Here is a 23,792-nt window from a genome sequence, read left to right as displayed (position 1 = left end):
AATTAATAAAACAAAATTTAAGTAATTGTAGATATAGAAATTTTTTTGTATACTGTGCATACTTATATATACATTTGTATATTTGTATAGTAATATTAATATGTGTAAATAACAAAATTTGTCACTCATACGACACAAAAAAATAAATTATTTAAATAAAATAATATTCGTATAAGTTACTTTGAGCAATCAATAATATATACAACTAAATAGTAAAAAAACTAAGCCTCCTAATTCATAAAAATATTATTGATAGTTTAAACAAACCCCACTCCAAAAAATCTTTTACGAGTTTAACACTCGTACCTGCAGTCAAACAAATAAAATTATTTACGGATATTTAAACATAAGGAATAATTCCAAGACCACTGATGATTGGTATTTGACAATATTCGATGCAGCTGTATGGTCAGTTAAAAATTCAATTAATTAAAATAATATAAATATAAATTTTGTTGTTGTAGTTCATTACGTTTCGAAACTTTTCTAAAAACGGTTATGCAAAATTTTGATTTCATGCACTTTTGAAAATTTGCGAGATATCAAATCTCTTATCATTGTGTTATCTAATACAATGAATTCATTCCTTACAGTTAAAAAGCGCTGCTATTTAAATCAAAGCTCTTAAAAATCAGTAACATAATTAAAATATATGTAACGCTAGTACAAACAGCTACTTCAGGTTCAAGAATGCAAACAACTCGCAATTAATGAACGAAAAGTATAAAAAACAAAAGTAATTGTATTCCAACAAAACTAATACTCATTTTGTTAAACTAAATATATAACATAAGACGGCTAACCTTCTTGATCCCAAAGTCGGTTAGCAGTGAGAACACTTAAACGGTTTCGTAAAGTAAAATATGGTCGGCAATACCATGGATTAAGAACATTTTTTTTTGATTCAAAATAAATTTTAATAAAGTTTATATTGGCCATTATTAGTTTTGATCCTTTATCATTTTTCGGGTAGCTTCATAATTCCATCAGTGTAGAACATCTGTCGTTTATGGGAAAAATCTTATTCAAATGATTTTTTTACTATTAAAAAATCTGTGCAGAGACCGAAACGAATGATAGTCACTGGTACAATGTCTGGGCTATACAGATCTCCACTATTTGATTTGCAATCTGGTGCGAACTGCATCTTTGAAATTGTAATTTCGGGAGATCGAATAAACCATTACCGCGTTTGTGGTCTACTTACACTATTCTCACCGTTAATTGCACAAATTATTCGCCATAATTTTGTGGCAACTTCTCCTTTCTGATAAGAATAAAGCACCACATAACTTATTTTTCAGAGATACCACTCATTTTCTAATCAATATAAGTTTTTATACGAATGATAAAGTAGACAATTGCCTTCACAAAAAATGTAACACAAAATGTCAGCTTTTAAATACCATATATATAGGTACCAACAAAATATTGTTTCAAAAAATGTCAGACATAATTTTAAAAAGTACTATTATGATGTATCAGTTACTTTTAAATAGCAAAAACGTATTTCAATTTTTTTACTAACTAATTTTTGGTTCGCTCTAAATAGTTTAAAGTTCATGTGAATGGTGTTTGTTTAAGTTCGCAAGAACTATAGCTCTTGATATATATATATTCCGTTTCTGTTTCTTGAAATTTGATTGAATTTTTCTGTAATAAAAAGTAATACAATCAACGACAAATATTACTAATTTATGGTTGAGAAAGGTTTTACTGCTAACTTCGACTGAACTTCAAGAAAAAAAATTATTGGTGTCAATTTGATGACATTAACTATTTCTCGATATAGTAGCCATTTTTTTTTATTTACCATACAAATGTCGCGATAACCGCGTCGAACTCTTGCAGCTGCTTTTATTTACATATGTAAAATCCAATGATAGAATTATAAGTTCGATTCATATGATTTCTAGCGTATAGATGAATGATTTAAAGAAAAGGTCTATCGATGAAGTTAATAAAAAAAAATTGATTTCCATTGATCCATTGATTACATATCGCCAAACACACGATCACTTCTAAAAAAACTTATTTAAACTATCAGAGAGTAGTGCCATCAAAATTTCGTAAAAGAAGATGATGATGTCTGTTTTAGATATAGTTTGAAATGTAAAATTTAAACGAAGTATTTATTAAAATTAATTAAAATAGGTTTCAGCATTAAGTTTCTTAAATATATGAGAATCTCAGCACATATAGTTTCAATTTCCATTTCTTCTTCTACATTTAAATTTTTTGGTATCCCCTATATGTACAGTTGTACAGTGTCATATAGCTACAGACTTTTAATTTATAACGGGTTAGATGGCTCGTCTACAATTCTTTATCTAATCAATTTAAAAATTGTCTAAATTAGTTCCAGGTAAATGGCGTGTGTAATTTTTGTTAGTGTTATCAATATAAGATGTCCACAACTTTAAAATTCGATATCTTGAGAAGAAAGCTGTATCAGCTTATAGCAAGCAACTTCGAAAGAAGTCACTAAAATCCATTGTCAATGGCCTCCATTTCTGGAGGCCTATTTAGACTGAATAGAAATTTTATAAAAAATTTATAAAAAAAACTAAAACTTTTTACTAAACTCTTTTTAAACAGATTATTTCTTTTAAAATTTATAGAAATTTTTGCAAGAATATATTTTCCATCATTTTACATATATTCTCACAATATGCATGTGTTGATGTTTATGACGATCTATTTACGAGCTACAATATTCGGAACAACATTTGTTTATATTATTGCCATCTATTTTTATACATCAATTAATTTGTTAACATTTATTATTGTTTCATGTGGGTGAATATATTAAAAATATTATGCGAATTAAATGAGCTCAATTTAAATTTTTTACAATGGATTTCAATTTAATTGCAGCAATCAATGTGTTCGGACGCGTTGAATCATTAACGAAGATCTATTCGAATTTAATGGGAACTATGAGAAAGGGTGAGCTCCATGAACTTCTATGCTCCGAAAGAATTTTAATTGATAAATTTAAGAGAAAACCATTTACAGAGAATAAAATAATTTATAAAAAAACGTATATATGTTAGAATACAATATTCAAACTTTTTTTTAAAAAAATATAATTAAGTGTACTCAAATTAATAGCATTTAGTGAGTCCCTGATAAACCATTAACAACCAAAAACAAAAAAAAAACACAAAAATACAGAAATTGGTCGTAATTTTAAGAAATTTATTCATTTTGAAATCTTCTAATTATGAATTTTGTAAATTTTGTTAAAAGATTTTAACATATGTTGACGTCAAAACATCAAAATGTTAACATTTTATTAGTTAATCACTGGAGTTTTGGTTTCTTTATGGATAATACTCATAGGTAAACTTTCTACAAATATAACACAATATATATACATATGTATTTCTTAATTTGATTTAACTTTCTTAAGGTTTTTTCAAAATTTCTTTTGTGCTAAAATTAAAGTTCTTTAATTCTCTATTGACAATAAATTTATTGATAAACTATGCATTCAGTTATAACAGAAGTATCTCAAAAACATTTCAACAGTATACCTCTGGTAATATCTTCCTTATACGATATCATTTAATGATATATAATTTCTATTAGTAACGAAGCCAAACGAAAACGAAAAAGATCTCCTTCTTGAAAATTGTCGCCATCGATAAATTCCATTTTCTCTTTCAAAACGAAGTAATTGATCAACTCCACTATATGTTCTATTGTAGTACATTAGTATATAGCATATGGAATTGTATTTAAACTTATTGAAAGTATCTATTACAACAATAATATTAAAAAAACCTCCTTACTTGTGATAGTTTGTGTCTGATGTCTGTCGATATTTTTCTTTAGGTCAAGATCAAAAGGTATCTCGACAATTTACTTGTATAATTGAAAGGTGGAAAACTTGATAGATCCATATAAATATTAGGAAATGTAAAAATTTAAAAAGTGTCACTTTCCTATCAATCGTACATTTCTCCAACCGAAATAAATATATCACAAAGTTAGAATGGATTTGTAGCATGTAATAAACCCTTACTCAATTAATTTAAGAGAGCAGTTAACGTTCAGCAACAATATAGAAGATTACTACATTAAAATTTTCAATAATTGGGTATATAATTGTAATTAGAGAAAGATTAAGTTAAATTGTTAAGAAATTCAGTTTTGAATTCCGGTTATACTACTAAACCCCTTCACATACAATGACTTTTAGAAAAAGTATGCCATAACTTTTTGAAGGCCCTGTATACTAATGAAGGTATTGTTTTATCCAGGTTTTCCGCTGCCTTTATGTGTTAGTTATTTATTTTGTGTATTGTAGATATAAATAGATATTATTTATAAAGTAATTTTGAAATATTGCTGTCTTAATATATATATACTAGATAACCCGACAAACGTTGTTTTGCCTCATAAATTATTTCTAGTTTCTAGATAAATTCTAATGTAGATAAAAAGTAACTTACTTATTATAAGAATGTAAGTATGTGGTATATGCATGAAATAGGCATGGAGCGCTATGAACGAAAAGGAAAATAAAAATAACAAACGCCAAACAATATTATTTTTAAGTTATTATAGTTTATTTATTAAATTATTAATTTAAAATCAATAGATTTGTATGATACCAAGTTCCCTGGCAACAACTGTTGTATCTTCAAATTTAAATTGTCTTGGATTGACTGTAAATAATAATAATGATAATGGGCCAGTAACATTAACCAACAACAGTCGAAGATAAAAGCACTCAGTGTGTCTTGGATTAACTGTAAATAAGCGTTCGATTTAAATAAATTGAGACATGCATCAACTGGTGAAACTTGCTTGCGGGGCATCCATTTTTTTGTTTGAGCCCATGTGAAATAGCGTGGTACTTGTGAATAGAGTAATGTTCTTGCAAAGGCACCAAAATCATCCGTACTATTACACAATTCAAAAAATGCAGTGAGTGTAGATTTAGGTGGATTTGTACCACGATCAATCACTGTCTCGTTCGTGAAAAATACACGCTGACCGTTTTCAAGATGAGCTGAACAGCTGCTGGATCCCGTTCATGAATTAGAAAACCGAAGATACGCCAAGCAGCTTCATTGGAGCTGATGTACCGACCAATTTGGTAGAGCGTAATTTCACCGTTTTTGTTCATTGGAGGAGCATTTACATTAGTATTTTCTACTCTAAACACAGCCATATCACTGTCTTTATGGACATACTTGCAAATATATTTGATGCTCTTCACAGAACTGCAAAACTCAACATTAATATGAGCATTGTATCTCTTGCTTAGCAGAGACGAATACGGCACCACCCGCCATTGTCCCCCATTATCGAGATTTCTTCGACGATATAATGGATATCCGTCGGTATTTGTTATAGTATCATTAGTGAAATCTTTAGAAAAATTTTTAGTACATTTTCCATCTGCCATGCAAGGCGAAGACGAAGAAACGAAGTGGATGTAATGCTCGATGTACTTGTTGGCGTAGTTACATAAAATATTAAGAAAAAAATTTTTCTTTTTCAAAAATATAAAAAAATTTATGTCAAAAAAATAAAAAAATTTTTTTTAAAACAATAAAGATATTTTTGCTGGATAGGGACACCCTAATCACTTTAGCGGTATAAAAAATAGATAGTAGCCGATTCCCAGACCTACTGAATACGCATATAAAATTTGGTAAAAATCGGTAAAGCCGTTTCGGAGGAGTACGGTAACTAACATTTTGACAATGTTAATTTTATATATAAGATATAATATATATAAGTGCGAACATAGTTCGCTATGATTTCCGAATGCTGATATTTCAACAACGTTTTTTCTAGCAAGTAAATTTGAATAAAATTACAGAGATTATATCTCATTCACAAACATGTATAGTTCAATGTATTTATTTGGATTCATTAGATCTTATGTCTTAAAAAAAATGTATATGAATGTATATGAAGTCCAAGTAGCTATATATATCTTTTTGTATATAGTATATAATTATAATGGATAATGGATAACTTATTACTAAAATAAATAAATAATAAATAATTAAATAAGCATCACTGATATTTAATAATTGTTTCTTATATTGATTTCATAAATGTAACGAAAGTTATTAACTTATAGATATTTCCAATAATTCATAAAGCATAAATTATTAATAAATTTGCATAAAAATCTGAAGTTCGTTTTTGTGTTGCACATTTGCATAAACTCGAAAGCTAACAAACGTAAGTTGCAACATTGAGTAGACCTTCAACATTGACCATCATAGGACATATGTCCTTGATATTTATGATGATGTTAATGTCCATGATGTATACGATATACTCATATACACTCAAAACAATGCAAGAATGACATGAACCAACATGTGGCAACACGTGTTCAGCCGAATTCCTTTGTGGTTGGCTGCATTCTACTGTGACATATGCAAAAAAGCAACAATCTAACATACATGTGATTGAATATTTCAGACATTTTTTGCTCAATAACAGGTGACGTATCTACAGCATCATTTTAAAAACATATGTAACTTTAAAATTGACAATTAATATGCACATTCACATCCATAAAGCAAGCTACTGTTGTTCATTTTGCATTTTGCGATATTGTTGTTGCATAGATTTTTACAATTTAATGTTGTATTGAAATCTACAAAATTTTGCACTCACTGCTGGTTCAGATATAGCTTGCATTCCTGAAGGATATACTCGTAGCAACGTATTTGTCTAAAATGCATTTTGATATAAATACAAATTTATTCATGCGCTTTCCACTTCGTTGTTTCTGCAAATCAAATGATAATTAGTCAATGTGGTTGGTTTTATCAAAGCACACACAAATTCATCTGCAAAATGCGAGTTGGGCTTTGTGACACAAATTTGGAAGTTAGTTTTGATTTAATTAGTGTATAATTTACAACCACAAGGGCTCATCAACAGTTTTGATTGCCCTTTATGGCATTTCAGTGAGTTAAAAAGTGTTTACATACAGGTAAGCAATCAAAAGACTTTAGTCGACTAATAGTAGAAAATATTCACTTTATAATTAGATTTATTGAGATCATAATGAAAATTTTCTTAAATATATTTTATGTAATATAAATAACGTTAATTTAAATATATTGTAATAACAAATTTAGAAAAAAAAAGAATATTTCCTTTCAAACATTATATCGAAAACAGTTTTTAATATATAATACTGCTGAAGACTACTTCAGTTTTTTCCAAGTTGGTCATTATCCTATGATATAAAGAAATTGTTTTCGTTGTGTAAATTGCTTTTATAAATGGGTTTTAAAAAAAAATTTAATATCATTAGCAAACAAAGTATCGTCTAGAGTGATATAAAGAAAGTCTTTGGAGAAAAGTTGCTTTCTAGAGGGAAAGCCCATTCCAGACAGTATAGTATGGACTGTATACATTTATAAGTAAGTCATAGTACTACAACAGTAGAAAATTGACAGTTTGCGAAGGTAACTTGATGTAGACAGAATAATATCCTATAACGCCATTAAGTAAATAAGCTTATATTTTAATAGCGAGTTAGATAATGAATGCATTAGTTTGTTCTACTTTTAATATTAATGTGAAAGTGTAAATGCTTCTGGTCTGTCGAGTTGTAACAAAACGCCTCAAAACTGTGAAAAAACCACCATAAAATTATTTAAAAAAGTAGAAAAATGAATTCATTAAAACTCTTTATAATCATTTTCTATAAATTCTACATAGAATTTACAACACCATTACAATTACAAATTGACTCAACTCAAATTGACTGAACTATATTAATTTCGATATAGTAATAATTGAAGTTTAAAATAACATCAAGGCCTCTTTATTTTAATACTGTTAAATTAATCACAAAAATAAATTTGTACAACCAAAACATGGTATTATTTCCATTTGAAATTTATGCAACATATTGTTATGGTCTTATTTTTTAAATAATACTACATATTGTAATAATAATAGCATAAACGTATTAATAAACACATAATATTTAATATATTTTTCTTTATTGGGATAGTAATGACGCCGCACCTACTTAGGAGAACTTGTAATTGAATATTACTTGAACTATTGCAGTTTATCTTAACATATTTTTTATTAAGGACATTTGTGTCCTTAATATGGATGCAGTTAGTAGGAAAGTTTGATTCCAAAAATAATATAGGTGCTTATGATCAGATATTTTGTCAAAGTTAGAAGAAATAAACGCAGTGAATTTAAAAAATAATAGTTTGTTGTAATTAATTCAAATACAAATTATTAAAATTAAAATTATCATGTGGTCATACTTCAAGATACTCGTATAAAAAGAATTGTTTGGGAAGTGCTAAGAACTAATATTTACTATCATATAGACACAGAATAGTATCTATAGAACATTCTTCCTAAATCTATACGAAAGTCAATACACAAATGATATATCTGAACGACTTAGTATAATGACTATTGATTGTTAGGATAGTTCATATTTTCTTTCAAAAATTTCTATACTAAAAAAATAACTTTAAACTATTTTATATCAATTTTATTATTTAATATTACATATTTTAAAGTGATTTCGTTCACGTTACCGTATACTTTAATGCCTGATATGCTTGCCTTCAAATTTTAAGGAACACCATATATATCCAAAACTTCACATGTAATATCCTATATATCTTAATATTTATACATCTTAATGAATATTAAAAAAAATAAAAGTAATCTGACTTTTTATAGCTAGGCTGATTCAAAATTACGTTTTTATTTATAACGAATTTTGCATATATTCCTTATTAATAAAAAATGAATGAGGTCAACTTCAAGTCTTGAATTCCTAGAATTCTAAATAAATTAGTTTGTCGTAGCTAAGCAGCATCTTCACGTTTTTCAAAAGTATAATCAGAATTGATATTGGAATTAGAATTTAATATTTTGTCATATAACACATCACTCAATAAGTCGTCTGACTAACTAAGAAAAACAATTTTTTTTTGCCCAAAATCGATTTTACTCATCAATATAATTTCCTTTAAGGGCAATACAATCATTCCAACGCTTCTCTAACTTCTCGATTCTGTGCTTGTAGAAGGATTTGTCTTACACCTCAAAATAGGCTTCAATTTCAGCAATTACTTCTTCATTTGAAATGAATTTCTTATTGGCGAGCATTTTTTTTAAATCAGCGAATAGCCAGTAGTCGCTGGGGGCGAGATCTGGACTATACTGTGGATGAGGAAGCAATTCGAAGGACTTGTGACATGGTGCATTGCCTTGATGAAACAAAATTTTTTTCTTTGCCATATGAGTTCGGTTTTTCACAATTTCTACTTTCAAACGATCCAGTAATGCCTTGTAGTAGTTACTATTGATAGTTTTTCCTTTTTCGAGAAAGCCAATGAAGATTATATCATGTGCACCCTAAAATACTGAAACCATAACCTTCCCAGCTGACTGTTGTGCCTTTTGACGCTTCGGACGTGGCTCACCGGCTGCAATCCACTCAGATGATGATCGCTATGATTCCGGAGTTAAGTTATGGATCCATGTTTCATCCATTGTCACATATCGACGCAAAAAATCTGATTTATTATGTGTAAACATGGTCAAACAATGCTCTGAATCATCAACACGTTCTTGTTTTTGATCGATCAGGTGATTTATGATCAGATATAACAAATTTCTGGGCTTTTTTGATGTTTTCTGGAGTAACCACCTCAATTGGACGACCAGAACGTTCACCATCATCGGTGTCTGTACGACCATGTTTAAATTTTTATTGGAAGTAATTTTTATTTTTATTTTAATTTTAATTTTAAATTTTTTGAAAATAAAGACATTTAAGAATCGAATTAGAGTTTTTTGCATTTCTAAAGCAAAGGAAAAGGTATAGAGGATTGCCAGTTGCTAATCTTTAGTGTTCATATCTCAAACATCTACCTGATAATAGTAATACATGATGTCCAAGTAGCATTATATCCTAGAAACTGTAAAACTGATAAAGACTATGGATTTTAATTTAGAACGTTTCGATGAACTTCTGTTTTTATTTTAGATTGCTAATAACATAATTTTCGCAAACTAGCACAATAAATTTTATTAAGAAATATACACTTAATTATATATATTATTGTGATAATTTGTAACTTAATAAAATTTATATTAATAAAGTTGAAATTTTGTGTGTTTTACTTTTACATGCATCTTATAAAATCGAAATTTTTCTTGCTGTACCTGAATTATGAACCATAACTACATATAAATGATTATGGTTTTGGAAATTCAGTGTGTGTACCTTAAAAGTAATGAATTAAAATCTTGCTCACATCCCAATTTTATTTGATGCAGTTATTCCTAATCCTAAAATGTTGAAAAAGTTTTATTTCGCATAATTAAACAGAATGAAACTTTTTCATTTGTATTGAAAAAAATTGATCATAACAAATAAAGAAACTATCAAACCATTTTGTTTGCTTCACCACACTACAATAGCAGAATCAGAGTCGATTTGAAGTCCAGTTGAAATCTAACGAAATAAGTAATAAATTAAATAAAAAGTGAAACTTTTTCGCTTAACTTAACAAATTCTGACCAGCTTCATAAGTAAAGGAACAAACCAACAATAATCATTAAACGTGGTCTGAACTTTGTAATGCCAAAGCAAAACTTAACTCACTAAGTTTTCCGAAGTTTATTTTGCCATTGCTGCATTTAATCTTTCTTAATATGATTGACTTCGGTTGAATGAAACAAAGGAAATGAGACGTATTAAATCGCATTGAATTGCAGACTAAATCAATTCGAACAGAGTTGGAGGAAGTATCAGCACACCTCAATGTTGGTAGTTGGGGTGGTCTTGTTAGCACAGGTGGTCAACCTTAAGTTGCCTTAATCTTAAGTATTTCTGATTAACTGCTTTCAGCTCAATTGAAGGGCTGTGTGTGGTTGAATGACTTCTTCAGCAGTTGAGTTTAATAAAGCAACTACTAAATTAGTTGCAACCGCAAGGCTTGCAAAAAGAATTTTATGGTGGCAGTTACAGTGACTTTGAACGAATGTAATAGAATTACAATAGTTGAACGTAACCAAATTGGAAGATTTCATTCAATTTCTATTTTGGTTTGTTGTACATTTTATGGGTGAATGTCTTTGATTAACAAACAGAATAAAGGATTGTTTTATTGCTTTTATAATTTTTATGTTTGGTAAGGATTGTTGAACTGCATATTAAATTTTAATTCAAAGATTTAAGAAGTTTAATATTTGGCAATAAATCTACTTAATAAAGTAAATCGAATGTAATATTTATTTTTAATTAGTTGGTTGTAAAATAAAAATAAATATAAACATAAAAACAAAACATTAACCTCAAGTATTAAAAAGGACAATATCATTATGAAGTACGTTTATATTAAATTTTAAAACAAGTCAATGATTTTTTTAATACTTTTGAACAATAATACATTTAAATATTAGATTATTTATACGAAACTTAAAACACTAAAATTGCTTAACAATTTTGAACTTATACCTTATAATTCCAGGAAAGTTTATTACCTCCTTTTCTTTTTCTCTTCTATATGTTTTATCAAACCCTATTAATAAAAATAAGATATAGTAGAAAACCATAATAGAATTTCGTGAATACTTCATAATATTTAATAAACTTTTTAACTCTGCTTCAGAACTCCTATATTCTACTAAATAGAAACATACTAATGAAGGATTAAAAATTAAAAAAGTACTTTATTACATGAAATGTGTCGTCTTGGCAGTATTAAACATTAGAACAGCTTCCGGCTGTTCTAAATAGTACTTTCTGTCATGTTATTTTACATTTCTCAAAGAAAAAATTGTGAAGGAAAATAAAACATTACACTGACTTTGCTATAATAGTGCTCGTCTTACACTGCTTATTATAACTATAAACGTGGAATCAAATGTAAATAAAAATTTTTTTATATAATGTTTTTAAATTATATAAAAACGTATATTGTAAATTATAAATATTAAAAGAATTCGAATATCAAAAAAGAGACAAGAACAAAAATACAATTAATTTATTAAAATATGGCTGACCATACAACGCTTTTTAAAGTATTGCCAAGAACTCGTGCTGTCAACATAAATATATTTAACATATATACAAATATATTTAAATGTATAAATTATATTTAAGTTAAAATTTTAAATAAAAATTGGTAAATAGTACAAACATTTTACGTTTGTGTTCTTCAAAAAGATGTAAAACTACACAAGTATTAATGAGAAATAATGTAATCTAGGTATTACTGTTCAATAAGTTTGAACTGGGCAAATATAAAAGTTTTAATAGTTCATCTAAGGTCAGTTTTTGTCTAGTGCTACTATTTGAAGAGAGTGGGACATAATGACTTAGGTACGGTTCTGCCGGTAAGGGAATGAGGCTTTTCTTTTCATATCAGATAATTTTAATCGGACACTCCTCACAGAAGATACTGTAGACTTCTCTTGGCAGATGTTGTAACAACATATCGATCTGCCATTATATATTAAAAAATTATTGTCTAACATTAATATTATTAAAGTGTATATTGTTATTAAATTCCAAATAATTATAAAAACAATTTACATTTTATTAAGTTTTTTATGGATCCTAAAAATGTATATAAAATAATAAAACTTATCAATCCTTAATAAAAATTTCTATAACATTTTATGAAATAGTGCATTAATTTATTATACATCTTTCAGATATCATCTTTTTAGCTCCTTCATATAAAATGCACATACATAAACCGTCCCCAGAAATAAACAGTGATGAAACTACAAAAAACATATCATCCACCACCATCAATGCTGATGATGTTGAACAACATGTAGCACAAAATAATACCCTAAACTCCCCGATTAGTGATGTAATAAGATCGGCTGCAGCAGTCACAACAAATACCACAACGATAAGTCCGTCAATAGGCAAAGCAGGTTATCTGCAAACAGATAATACAACAAATAATGCCTCCAGTCCGCAACAACAGCTGCATGTATATAAACAGTCCAAACGTAAAAGCTCGGCAAGATCTGCTGAACCACCACATGCACAAAGTAATACTGATGACGATGAGACTGATGTGATTGGTGATTTGGTAGGACATTACGGAAAATGGCAGTTCCTAATGACACTTTTGCTCTCACTCTTCCAAGTACCCAACACATTTCACATATCCTCGTCAGTATATCAGGTAAGTGGACAGACAAAGCAACACTAATGATATATATAGTAACAAACAAGAGAAATATTTTTAGGGTGCTCATAAACAGTTTTGGTGTAAGCGGCCACCACATTTGCAAGAGGTGGACGTGGGTGTGTGGCGTAATTTAAGTCAATCGCAAGACAATTGTTTTCAGGCATACATCGACTGGCATCGAATTTCAAACAATACATCAGCACAGCAGGTATATAGCGAAATACAATACTAAAATCATTTATTTAACTTACTCATTGCTGAATACTAACATAAATGACTTGCATTTGAGTGAAAAGATATTATTTTCTTTTTTTTTGCATTAAGCGCATTTGAATGAAATGCTTTTTTATCTTTCACATTTCAACAGCAACTGCAAGAAAACACTACCCGCATTTCGTGCTCTGCTTGGGAATATGAGAACGATGACAACGTTGGCAACACTTGGACTTCAGAATGGGATTTGGTGTGCGACAAGGAGTACTTAATAAATGTAGCTGAAATGTTCTTTCTACTTGGCGTGGCAACAGGTGGTATAATATCCGGTTTTTTGTCTGACAAATTTGGGCGCAAAAAAATGTTGTTCATATCTGCTGTGCTGCAGACAACTTTCGGTAAGTTGAAATATTATTGTTGAACAATATGCAACAATTGCTTTAAGTAAGTAAATAAGCAAGGGAAGAAACAATCTAAAATCTACAGACAGGCTAGCATAGTACGTCTCTATGCATGTGCTTTACATTGTGAAATGAGGGGGCAAAGAGTAAAAACTGTAAATGAAAAATGTATTCGAAATGGAAAATATAAAAAACATTGTACTTCTAACCTTTAGAAGCAATTAGAAATGACTTTGACATTTGAGCTGTTGCAATGGCAAGTGACCGCGATCTCTGCCAACATGTGTGATGTTTGCATCCTTGGGTATGACGTTTTGCCATGTTGATGATACATTTTAAATGGCATTCATTAGTTTTGTTCTGTTGAGTGGCTTTTTAATTTGATTCTAGTGAATGATTTTTAACATTTGTTCAAGAACTTATTAAAGGTGCTGGTATGTGATGTACATATGAACTTATTTATAGCAAGTATGTCCTTCTGTCACTTCCTGTTTCATATTGATTTTATGAAATTTAATATACTGATTTTATGTTGAACATTATGTAAAATAAAATTATTGTGATATCCGCTTTTAAAATAAACATATAAACATGAGCCAAAACGTTTGCATATGAAAATGATGGATATAAATTATATAGTCAAAAATATCCAAATTTATTCGAACAAAGAAGTAAGATTTTAGCTATTCTGCTACAAAAGGCTTTCTTATCATTATAGATAATTAAATTTTAATAAATTTATAAGGGAAAAATATTTTAAATAGCTTACTTCATACCGATTAGACCTACTGCTTTATTAATACCACTTAAATTTAATCAGTAAAATTATTTTTGAATAATCAGCGGAATTCTAAATTTAAATCATATCTGCATATATGCAAATGTAAACAATATTAAACTATTTTATAATCAAGAAATTGGTATTATAAGATGGAGGCTTTAATTGGTAATACGCTTCCTTTTTCGGTTCTATTGGAATCTATTGGAATCCTGGTTCTGACATTTCTATATTTTTTTAGAAATGCATTTGTCTTTCAGTTAAGTTTAGAATTTTATAGTAAATTTGAGAGTAGTTTTGGAAGTCTTTGTAATGATATTATTTCTACTGACATTTTATTTATTTTTTGTAGGCTTAGCATTATATTTCGTCACTTCGTTTGAGTTATACTTAACATTGCGTGCATTACTGGGTCTTGTTTCTGTGTCGGTCACATATTCGGCTCTTATACTCGCCATTGAATGTGTGGACGGAAAATGGCGCACAATTGCTGGCATGTACAACCTATTCCCACTGCCAATATCTTATATGCTCATATCGGGCATAGCGTATTTAACGCAAGACTATCAGAGGCTGCAACTCTGTATTGGCATACCCGGCATATTTCTATGTTTTTTGTGGTAAGTATAAATATATATCAGATACAAATTTAAATAAAATCGTTCTTAGTAAAGTTTTAATAAAGGAGAAAAATTCAACTTTTTAATTATATGGTGAATATAGTTAATTTTCAGAAATTGAAGCATAAAATTCACAAAAAAAAAAACAAAAAATAAAATTTGTAGCCTTTGAAATTTTAATTTTTATTTGAAAAATAAACATTGAATTCGTACATACCACGCACTACAGGTTTAAAAAATATTTTTTAAGTTTAAAATTTCCAAAAAAAAAATTTAAACTTTTTATTTAATAACTATGCTGTGTGAAATGCCAACTTATTTAAAGTTTAATGTATTTGAAAAGTGTATCTATTAACTATTGGTTTAACTTTGAATATGTTAAGTCAGCGTTTGTTGAAAACATCTTGAAAATGCATTTGCGACTATTGAAAAAATTAAAACTGAAATATTTAATAGTATATACATGATTTATTAAAATGGCAGATACAAAGATATCAGATCCATCATATTATAAAGCCCCGTAAAGCCCCGTATTTAGTGTGACTTAAAATTGTCCACAGATAAAATAGAGTAAAGGTGCTGATTCACCAACTCAGACATCTGAATATCAATAAATGTATATGAAAAAATACAAGTATATGCATAGAAGTAGTTGTTATTAAAATTATAAGCAATATATTAAACGAGGTTATACTGGCAGTCCAAAAAGGCCACGCGTACCCCATTAAGATCTATTGCGATACCAGAGAAGATTTGAATAAAAATTTTAAATACCGTTTACTAATGTAAATAAGTAAAAAATTAAAAAACTTATTGTAAACTGTTCGTATTAACAAATAATTAGTAGTGTACATTTATATTGGCATCTCTGGCACCTTTCAGCTAGTTTGAAAGCAAAAGTAAATATTTAAAAACAAAAATTAATTTTAAATAAAATAATAATATTAAGTGAATATTAAATAAAATTTAGAAAATTATTCGCCAAAAAAAATTAAAAAATAAATTTAAAATTAATTAAAAATAATTTGAAACGTATGTTTCTGGACACTTTGCTAAACATTTGTGTCTGTGTCCATTATTTAGTGGTCCGTCGGCGTAACGCATTAAACGTAAATAAAAAGCAACACATTTGTCTGTCTGCCGTATTGCATGGACCATGTGGGTGTTAATTTAAAATGTTCTATATTTTCTTTTCTCTATTTATTTTTTTATTCTTTTTATATTTTTTTATTCGCACATGTTGAAATTTCTCACATGACTCAACAGTTTTTCTTGTTAATTATAGTGAGCAGTAATGGAAAAACTTTTACTTATTTATCAATGCTCTTCATTTTTACAACAAAAAAAATCTTAACAAAAAACCTATTCACCTTTTTTCCAATAGGTTTGTAGTCCCAGAATCACCGCGTTGGTTGCTGGTTAAGGGACGTGTTGATGAAGTAAAACGCATTGTGCAGTCAGCGGCTGATTTTAATGGACGTCAATTACCGCCAAATTTCCAAAGTATGCTAAAGCCACCCACACAGGAGAACACATCACAGGATATCATGTCCTTGTTTCGTTCACGCTATTTACGCCGCATTTCCATTTGCTTCCTTTGCATTTGGTTCACCATGAATTTGGTATATTATGGCCTCATATTGAATATGAGCTCATTTGGTGGAAATGTTTATTTAAATTCGGTAAGTGTTAATTAGCATTTTTGTAAACATTTACCTTTTCAATAATAGTTCATTTTGTTATTAGTTGATTTTTCATTTTATGCTTCGAGAATAATAGAAATATTTTAGCTTCATGGAAAGTTGCACAAAATTACTTTATTATTTTTCATTAGGCTTAATTGCTTTGCTCTTGTTTAATCTTTTAAACGTATTACAAAATATTAAACATCCATTAGAGAGCACATTCCAAGCACACTAAGTTTACATTCATTTCCGGTTTGTAAATTTGATTTGATTTAATATTTGTTGACAGCTACAAACTGTCCAAAAGTGGGACTGACACAATACTACTCATCTCAACTAAAATCTTCAAAATGTCTTTTACCATGTCATAATTGAATTTGTTTAGTGAATGTCAACGAGTTTTTCAATGAATTTATCGTAACAGAACGGCAAGAAACTCATTTATCAATTATCTTCAACAACAGATTTCATTTAACTCTTAAAAAATAAAATTCTACGTAATGAAATAATAGTATTAAGGCGTTTAAAGATCATATTGAAACTGCAATAATTCAATTTCTTGCTATTATGCTGTCTAACTGAATGAAAATGAGACCACTATTCTAATTATTTTTGACTACTGCGGTGGAAGATTACCATTTGATATTAGAAACTTTCTTACTTCTCGTCCAAAATTTAAATATTCTTTTCTTATTTTGGATCATTTGTAGCAGAAAAGATCTATTCTCATCTAAAATTATATTTTATAACAGTTTTCATAAATTTTTAAACAACTCATTGGTTTTACTGTCACCTGAACATAAACTTAATGCTAAATTTCTCACCCTGTGAATGTAGGGATAGGTATGCATTGTTTCCTATGTTTTTATTTATCACCGATCTATTATTACCTTGCTAAAACAAATCGGCATTATTAAAAATTATTAACTAGTAATCAAATAACTAGCTGTTAAATAATTTTTTTTTTAAAGTGCCAAAAAGATTAATGATAGCTAAAGACCTGTTCATATCTCACAGAAATAGAGAACTCACTAAACCATTAATTATAGAAAATATACATTAAGACTGAAAAGTTTTCGGAAATTCTCATTTAAAATTCGCGCGCTGTATATTTTTCGATATTTTAAGTTTATGTAGTTTGGCAGCAGTGTCCTTAATTACTATGCCAAAAATGAGCGCGATCTGTCAGACAGTTCGTTTACGGCAGCTGTTGAAACCAGTTCACCTCAGTAGTGCGTTGCGAAATGTCTTCGACGGTCGTACGACCGTCCTGAAAGGCTTTGTACCACTCATAAACTTGAGTTTTCGATAAAACTGATTCCCCATAAGCCTTTTGTAGCATTCGCAACGATTCTGCACACGAAATTTCGTTCGAAACACAAAATTTGATGCACACTCTTTGTTCAATATTTTTTTCCATTGTTTTTTTCGCAACGCACTACTGAGGTGAACTGGTTTCAACAGCTGCCGTAAACGAACTGTCTGACAGATCGCGCTCATTTTTGGCATAGTAATTGTCCTTAATTGCTGCCAAACTACATAAACTTAAAATATCGAAAAATATACAGCGCGCGAATTTTAAATGAAAATTTCCGAAAACTTTTCGGTCTTAATGTAATATATAAATCGTGTTCTTAGGAATATGAGATATAGCAATGAGATTGGTAAGTTGGTTTAGCTTCCACTATTTTAACTTTTATTTAAGTTCTATTTAAACTATTCTATTTAAACTATTCCACAATTACAAGCTGTTGTTCAAATACATTTACAAACAGTTTTAGAATATCTAAAGCACAATGTTAGCAACAATACTCCTAATACAACAACAATTTAAATATGATTATAAAATATATAGTCTCTTGTCCTCAATTGTTTAAAACGGATATATAACATTTTAAAATGCAATGTTTGATCTCTGCTAAAGCTCAACGAAACAAATGAATGGATAACAATACTAGGAATAAACAATTAACACCATCAAAAAAGAATTCAAAAAACCATCCAAGTTAGTTTTTTATTAGTTCTATTCTAATATATTCACGTTTATGGAACGCTATACTTAACATTTAAGACAATATTAACAAAGATTAACAAATTAATCTTATCAGTGACAATAATAACAGATAATACTATTTAGCATAGATGCAATTTTCAGTAGAAATCAATGAGTTACATATAATACCTTCTACAAAAATTATTAGCATTATTAGTTGATTACACAGGTCAAAAAAATTTTTTTCTGTCCCAGATATGCTGTTGGGTGATGCTAGAGATATTATTCGTGCTGATTCTGAATTTGGGCTCAGATTTTTTTTCTCACGTCTAGTTTTCTGAAAACAACCGGACTAACGGGTAATTTAAGGGGGTTTCAGCAAATAAATCGTTAATTTAAAAAATGGTACTTACTTAGGATTTTCTCGCATATTGAACATCTGGCAAGTTCATTTTTAGTGGCCAGCAGTAATATGCTGACATGTTGATGAAATCTTCTTGGTACTGTTTTTCCATGTGTAAAATATTCTGCTAAAAACGCTCACCGTGTTCATCACTAAAGGCGCCAAGATTTGGTGGAAAAAAGTCCAGGTGAGAGTGAAGGAAGTGAAGTTTTAAAGACATATTGCAGCCCATTTTTTGGCATATTTCAATTAGATTAGCCACTAGATCGCGATAATTTGCAGTCATGATATTTCCTAGAAAATATTCAATTACATTTTTTAATGAGTTCCACTCGAAATTTCAATCACTTTTGAAATTCTAAATTCTTCAGCACTTTACTAATCTGTGGCCCAATAAAAAAACCTTCTTTAATCTTTTCCTCACTTATTTTAGGGAATTTTTGTTTCAAATAAGTAAAACCATCAAAATGGTGATGGTTTGTTCATAGCTTTAACAAAATTTTTAAAAAGTCCTGATTTAATATGCAGAGTTGGCAAAGGAATATTTTTAGAATCGAGCAAAGGTTGGAAAAGGACATTCCAGGTTCCAGGAACGAGTGCTTTACGTTGTGGCTTATCTTTTTTCAAGTTATACAATTTTCTGTCTCTGCCATCCTACTCACAGATGAAGCAACAATATTTCGTGTATCCAAGTTGTAAGCCTAGTAAAATTGCAATAACTTTTAAGTCACCACAAATTTTCCACTTAATATCTTTCGTAGTGAATTTTTGTTAAGAGTAACTGCATATTCTCGTAAGATTCCTTCATGTCAGTTCCATGGGCTAACGATATTGAGGGGATCTCATTTTCATCATGTAGGAGAACAGCCTTTAAACTGACCTTGCAAGAATCAATGAACAAACGCCAATCATCATCGGTGTATTCAAAATTAAGAGTACCCATAACAGAGAGAAAAAAATAATTGCAAAAAAAAAGGTTGTTTTCTTGAGAAAACAATAACCTAAATTCATCATAGCGAGATCGATACATAGAAATGTTAGTTTTTGGATCCAACAATTTCTAACCCTTTAATCGTGATCGTAAGATTGTACTCTTCTTTTTAGACAATTTTAAATCGCGCACTAGATCGTTTAAATCATCTTGCGTTATAAGATGACTCCTTTGTATTTGGGCTACGTTCATTCTTACATTCTTCATTGCTATCAGAATCTTCGCAAGGATTAACATTTTCCGGTTGTTTCGGCACTGGTAAATATTCAGAGTGAGGAACCGGTCGTATCGCTGATTGCAGGTTGTTTGGATATTTTACTGTGTGTTTTGACTTTGATTAAATTCCTTTAATTTTTGTTAAACAAAAATAACAGTCTGAAAAATGATCCATAGGTTCACGCCAAATCATGAGGACGGCTAATTTCATATGACGTATTCCCTCAGTCCAACTAGTAAGAAGTCTTGCACATGCGGTGCAAATTACGTGAGGCACCCATCCTTTATCCTGGTCACCCAACGGACAATCAAAATAAAGTTTATAACACTGTCTCACGAAAATAATATACTCGTATAATATATATATCACATATAAATAAAATAAATTTCTACTTTCGTTATAGCAAAAACATACATTCAACTGTTCTAAAGAATCTAGACTTAATAGAAAGAATCTAAATGCAGATTTGGAATCAGCACGCAAAATACGTCTAGGATCACTCAACAACGTCTCTAGGGCAAAATCTTTGTTGACCAGTTTTATTATTGGCTAGTAGATAGATGGATTAGTAGATAGATTGAGAGATAATTAAATATTACAAAATCAGAATGCTGCTCATATGTTGTATACATATAGTAATTCTAAGTACATCTCAAGGATTAAAGAAGCATTTAGCTACCTAAAGAATCATTTCTAGCTAAATGGCTCTCAGTGAAGCGGACTGTCATGTCCATGATAGATCAAAAAATGATTTCTAAGGTATGGGTATGCATACTGAAGAGCTACAAGCTCGTTTAAGAAGAAAATAACGTTCTTGCTGAACTGACAACTTTTTCATTAAGTCTATAACAAGAGCTAACAGTAAGCAGGAAAAAGCTAATAAAAATAAAAAATGAATTAAAATAAAAAAGGGTAAAGATTAATTTAATAATTACAATTGATCATGGAGCAAACGTTACTAAAAGAACTTAATTGCATTAATTAAATATACAGTTTTCTCTTGATAATGTCAGTTGCTTACCTAATATTTTGGATATACATGAACACATTCTTAAATACATAAAAGATATATAAACCAGAGGATTATGATGAAAGCATAGTGTTAATAATTATTTTTATTGCCAATGTTCACTTTAATTTGATGATAATGATTTATTAAGTTGCGAAGAGCAAGTATTTTGAATTTCAAGAGATCTCTAATATATTTATTATATATTTTGGTGTTGTGCCAAAATATATTAAACAACTCATTTTATTATAGAAATTTTTAACAGACAATATTAATTTTTATTTTTTTTTGTATTATTTAAAAATTTTTTTGTATATCTTATCTGTTACTGATTTATTTGTATAGTTTGCGGTTACATTTTTGACCTTTTGACAAATTGAAAGCCTATTTAAGCTTTTTATTTGTTTTATTTCTCATACAATGGCTTTTCACATTTTCTTTTTATTTTTTTTATAGGCTTTAGCTGGTCTAGTCGAAATTCCTGCAATTGCCATAGCCATATATATTATAACAAAAGTAGGTAAAAAATGGCTCTTTTGCGCTACTTTCATTTGTGCCAGTGTTGCTTGTTTGTTTGCAACAATAACGGAGGGGCTAGAAGAGTTACTTTGGCTAAAAATAACCTTTTTAATGATCGGTGAGATTTTTTTTTATAAAAAATGTTTTAAAATTATATAGTATTCTTATCTTGAAGTACATTTGAGTATTCATACATATAAATTCTCAATTTTGCAGGAAAATTTACGATTAGCGCTGGTAATACAATAATGCCAGTTTATACTGCTGAATTATATCCAACAGCCATAAGAAATGTTGGTGTTGGTGCATGTAATGTTGCTGCTGGTATTGCTTTAATTATAACACCTTATCTATCCTTATTGGTAAGTTATTATCAATGAAATTAAATGCCCAAAAGAGCTACTTAGAATGGTTTAATGCATTAATTTTGTTACACTGATTATGTGACATTTTTGTAAAATGCAGTTTTATTCATAAATATTATTTATATAATTTTAAAAAAATAACAACTATTATATATTATTGTTTTCTTTTTTTTTCTTACAACTCGAAGACAAAAATTCAAAGTCATTTGTTAATGTTACTACTTACACTCTCAAGTCTTTTCGGAGGTATTGTTGTTTCCTTCTTACCAGAAAGTATGCTGGAGCATACAATCAATAATCCCACTGAAGAAAAGTAAGTTGGTTAATATACATACAATATATATCCATACTATCCTCTATTCTATTTAAAATTATTCTGGTTCTTCTCCGATAAGAACTTATTTCTAATTGCATAATATTGCATATATAAATTTTTTTCTAAGAGATACTGACTCATGGCGCTTTTAAAATTTATATACATTTCAGAATATTTTTTTAAATAGTCAGCTCTGTAGATAATGAAGATTCATTGAAAATTGTATAAAATTGAATAACTAAAATTGCTTATGTTAAATTATAAATATTAATCATTTATTCATCAAAACAACAACAATAATAAATAAAAAAAAAATTTATTTAAATTATACATTGAAAATTTTTTTTCTGATTTAGATTTATCATAAAACTACTTAAAAATTAAAATTCAAAATTTTAAATTTTAGAAGTATTTTTAAAAAGTAGTTGATCTAATTGATATTTCTATTCAATTAAATTTCCAAAAACGTACCAAAAAATATTTGTTTTATATTTTGAATTTGAATCGTTCTTGTAAGGGAACAACCCCCTAGTAAGAAATTTTTCCACCCACACCTATAATATTTAATTTTAATTTTAAAAGTAGTATATCTTTATACTCTTTGTAAAGTATACAAATTATAATCGGAAGAAGATAATAAGAAAAATTGTTAATATAATAGAGGCACTGTGCTCGCTAATAATTTTGTTTAAATTATTTAAATTTTATTTTTTTTTTGCAGATGTTAAATAAATAAGAAATTTTTAGCATCAACTATTAATAAAAACAACTTTAATGTACATGCAAATTACTCCTAAATTTAGATATACTTATTTACTGACATATTTATAGTAAACAGTATATATGTTTATATTTGAAAAAGGCAGTAAAATAGGTATAATTTTATTTAAATAAACATTTTGGCTGGTCCAAAATTCAGCACATACAACATATAAAACATATGAAACATATTAGCAACACATACGACATATCAAATATTTTTATTACATATGAAGCAAACGGCCAAAGGATATTAACTGCACAAGCAATTTTATAACAACTGAGGTAAGTTAGTTAAGAGAATTAGTGCCGTAGTTGAAG

The 23,792-nt window shown here is 28.7% G+C and overlaps 1 protein-coding gene across 4 annotated transcripts in view; it reads left to right on the top strand.

Annotated features, from left to right (window-relative positions):
- LOC119679572 (organic cation transporter protein) overlaps nucleotides 1-23,792 on the top strand; it is a 51,732-nt gene extending 27,940 nt beyond the window's left edge. For 3 of the 4 annotated variants that reach the window (XM_038092007.1, XM_038092009.1, XM_038092008.1), the window contains exons 2-10: nucleotides 12,709-13,196; nucleotides 13,261-13,410; nucleotides 13,570-13,813; nucleotides 14,947-15,214; nucleotides 16,599-16,896; nucleotides 21,969-22,149; nucleotides 22,248-22,393; nucleotides 22,585-22,709; nucleotides 23,434-23,792. In XM_038092007.1, coding sequence (XP_037947935.1) covers nucleotides 12,709-13,196; nucleotides 13,261-13,410; nucleotides 13,570-13,813; nucleotides 14,947-15,214; nucleotides 16,599-16,896; nucleotides 21,969-22,149; nucleotides 22,248-22,393; nucleotides 22,585-22,709; nucleotides 23,434-23,440 — 1,907 coding nt within the window. In that variant the 3' untranslated portion in view covers nucleotides 23,441-23,792. Of the gene's footprint in view, nucleotides 1-2,877; nucleotides 2,950-12,708; nucleotides 13,197-13,260; nucleotides 13,411-13,569; nucleotides 13,814-14,946; nucleotides 15,215-16,598; nucleotides 16,897-21,968; nucleotides 22,150-22,247; nucleotides 22,394-22,584; nucleotides 22,710-23,433 lie in introns of all 4 variants that reach the window. The other variant, XM_038092005.1, reaches the window with a different exon arrangement.

The sequence above is a fragment of the Teleopsis dalmanni genome, chromosome 2 (genome assembly GCF_002237135.1).
Source record: "Teleopsis dalmanni isolate 2A chromosome 2, ASM223713v2, whole genome shotgun sequence".
Classification (NCBI taxonomy): Eukaryota; Metazoa; Arthropoda; class Insecta; order Diptera; family Diopsidae; genus Teleopsis; species Teleopsis dalmanni.
Note: the sequence above shows the minus strand (reverse complement) of the source record. Positions and strands in the feature narration are given on the sequence as shown.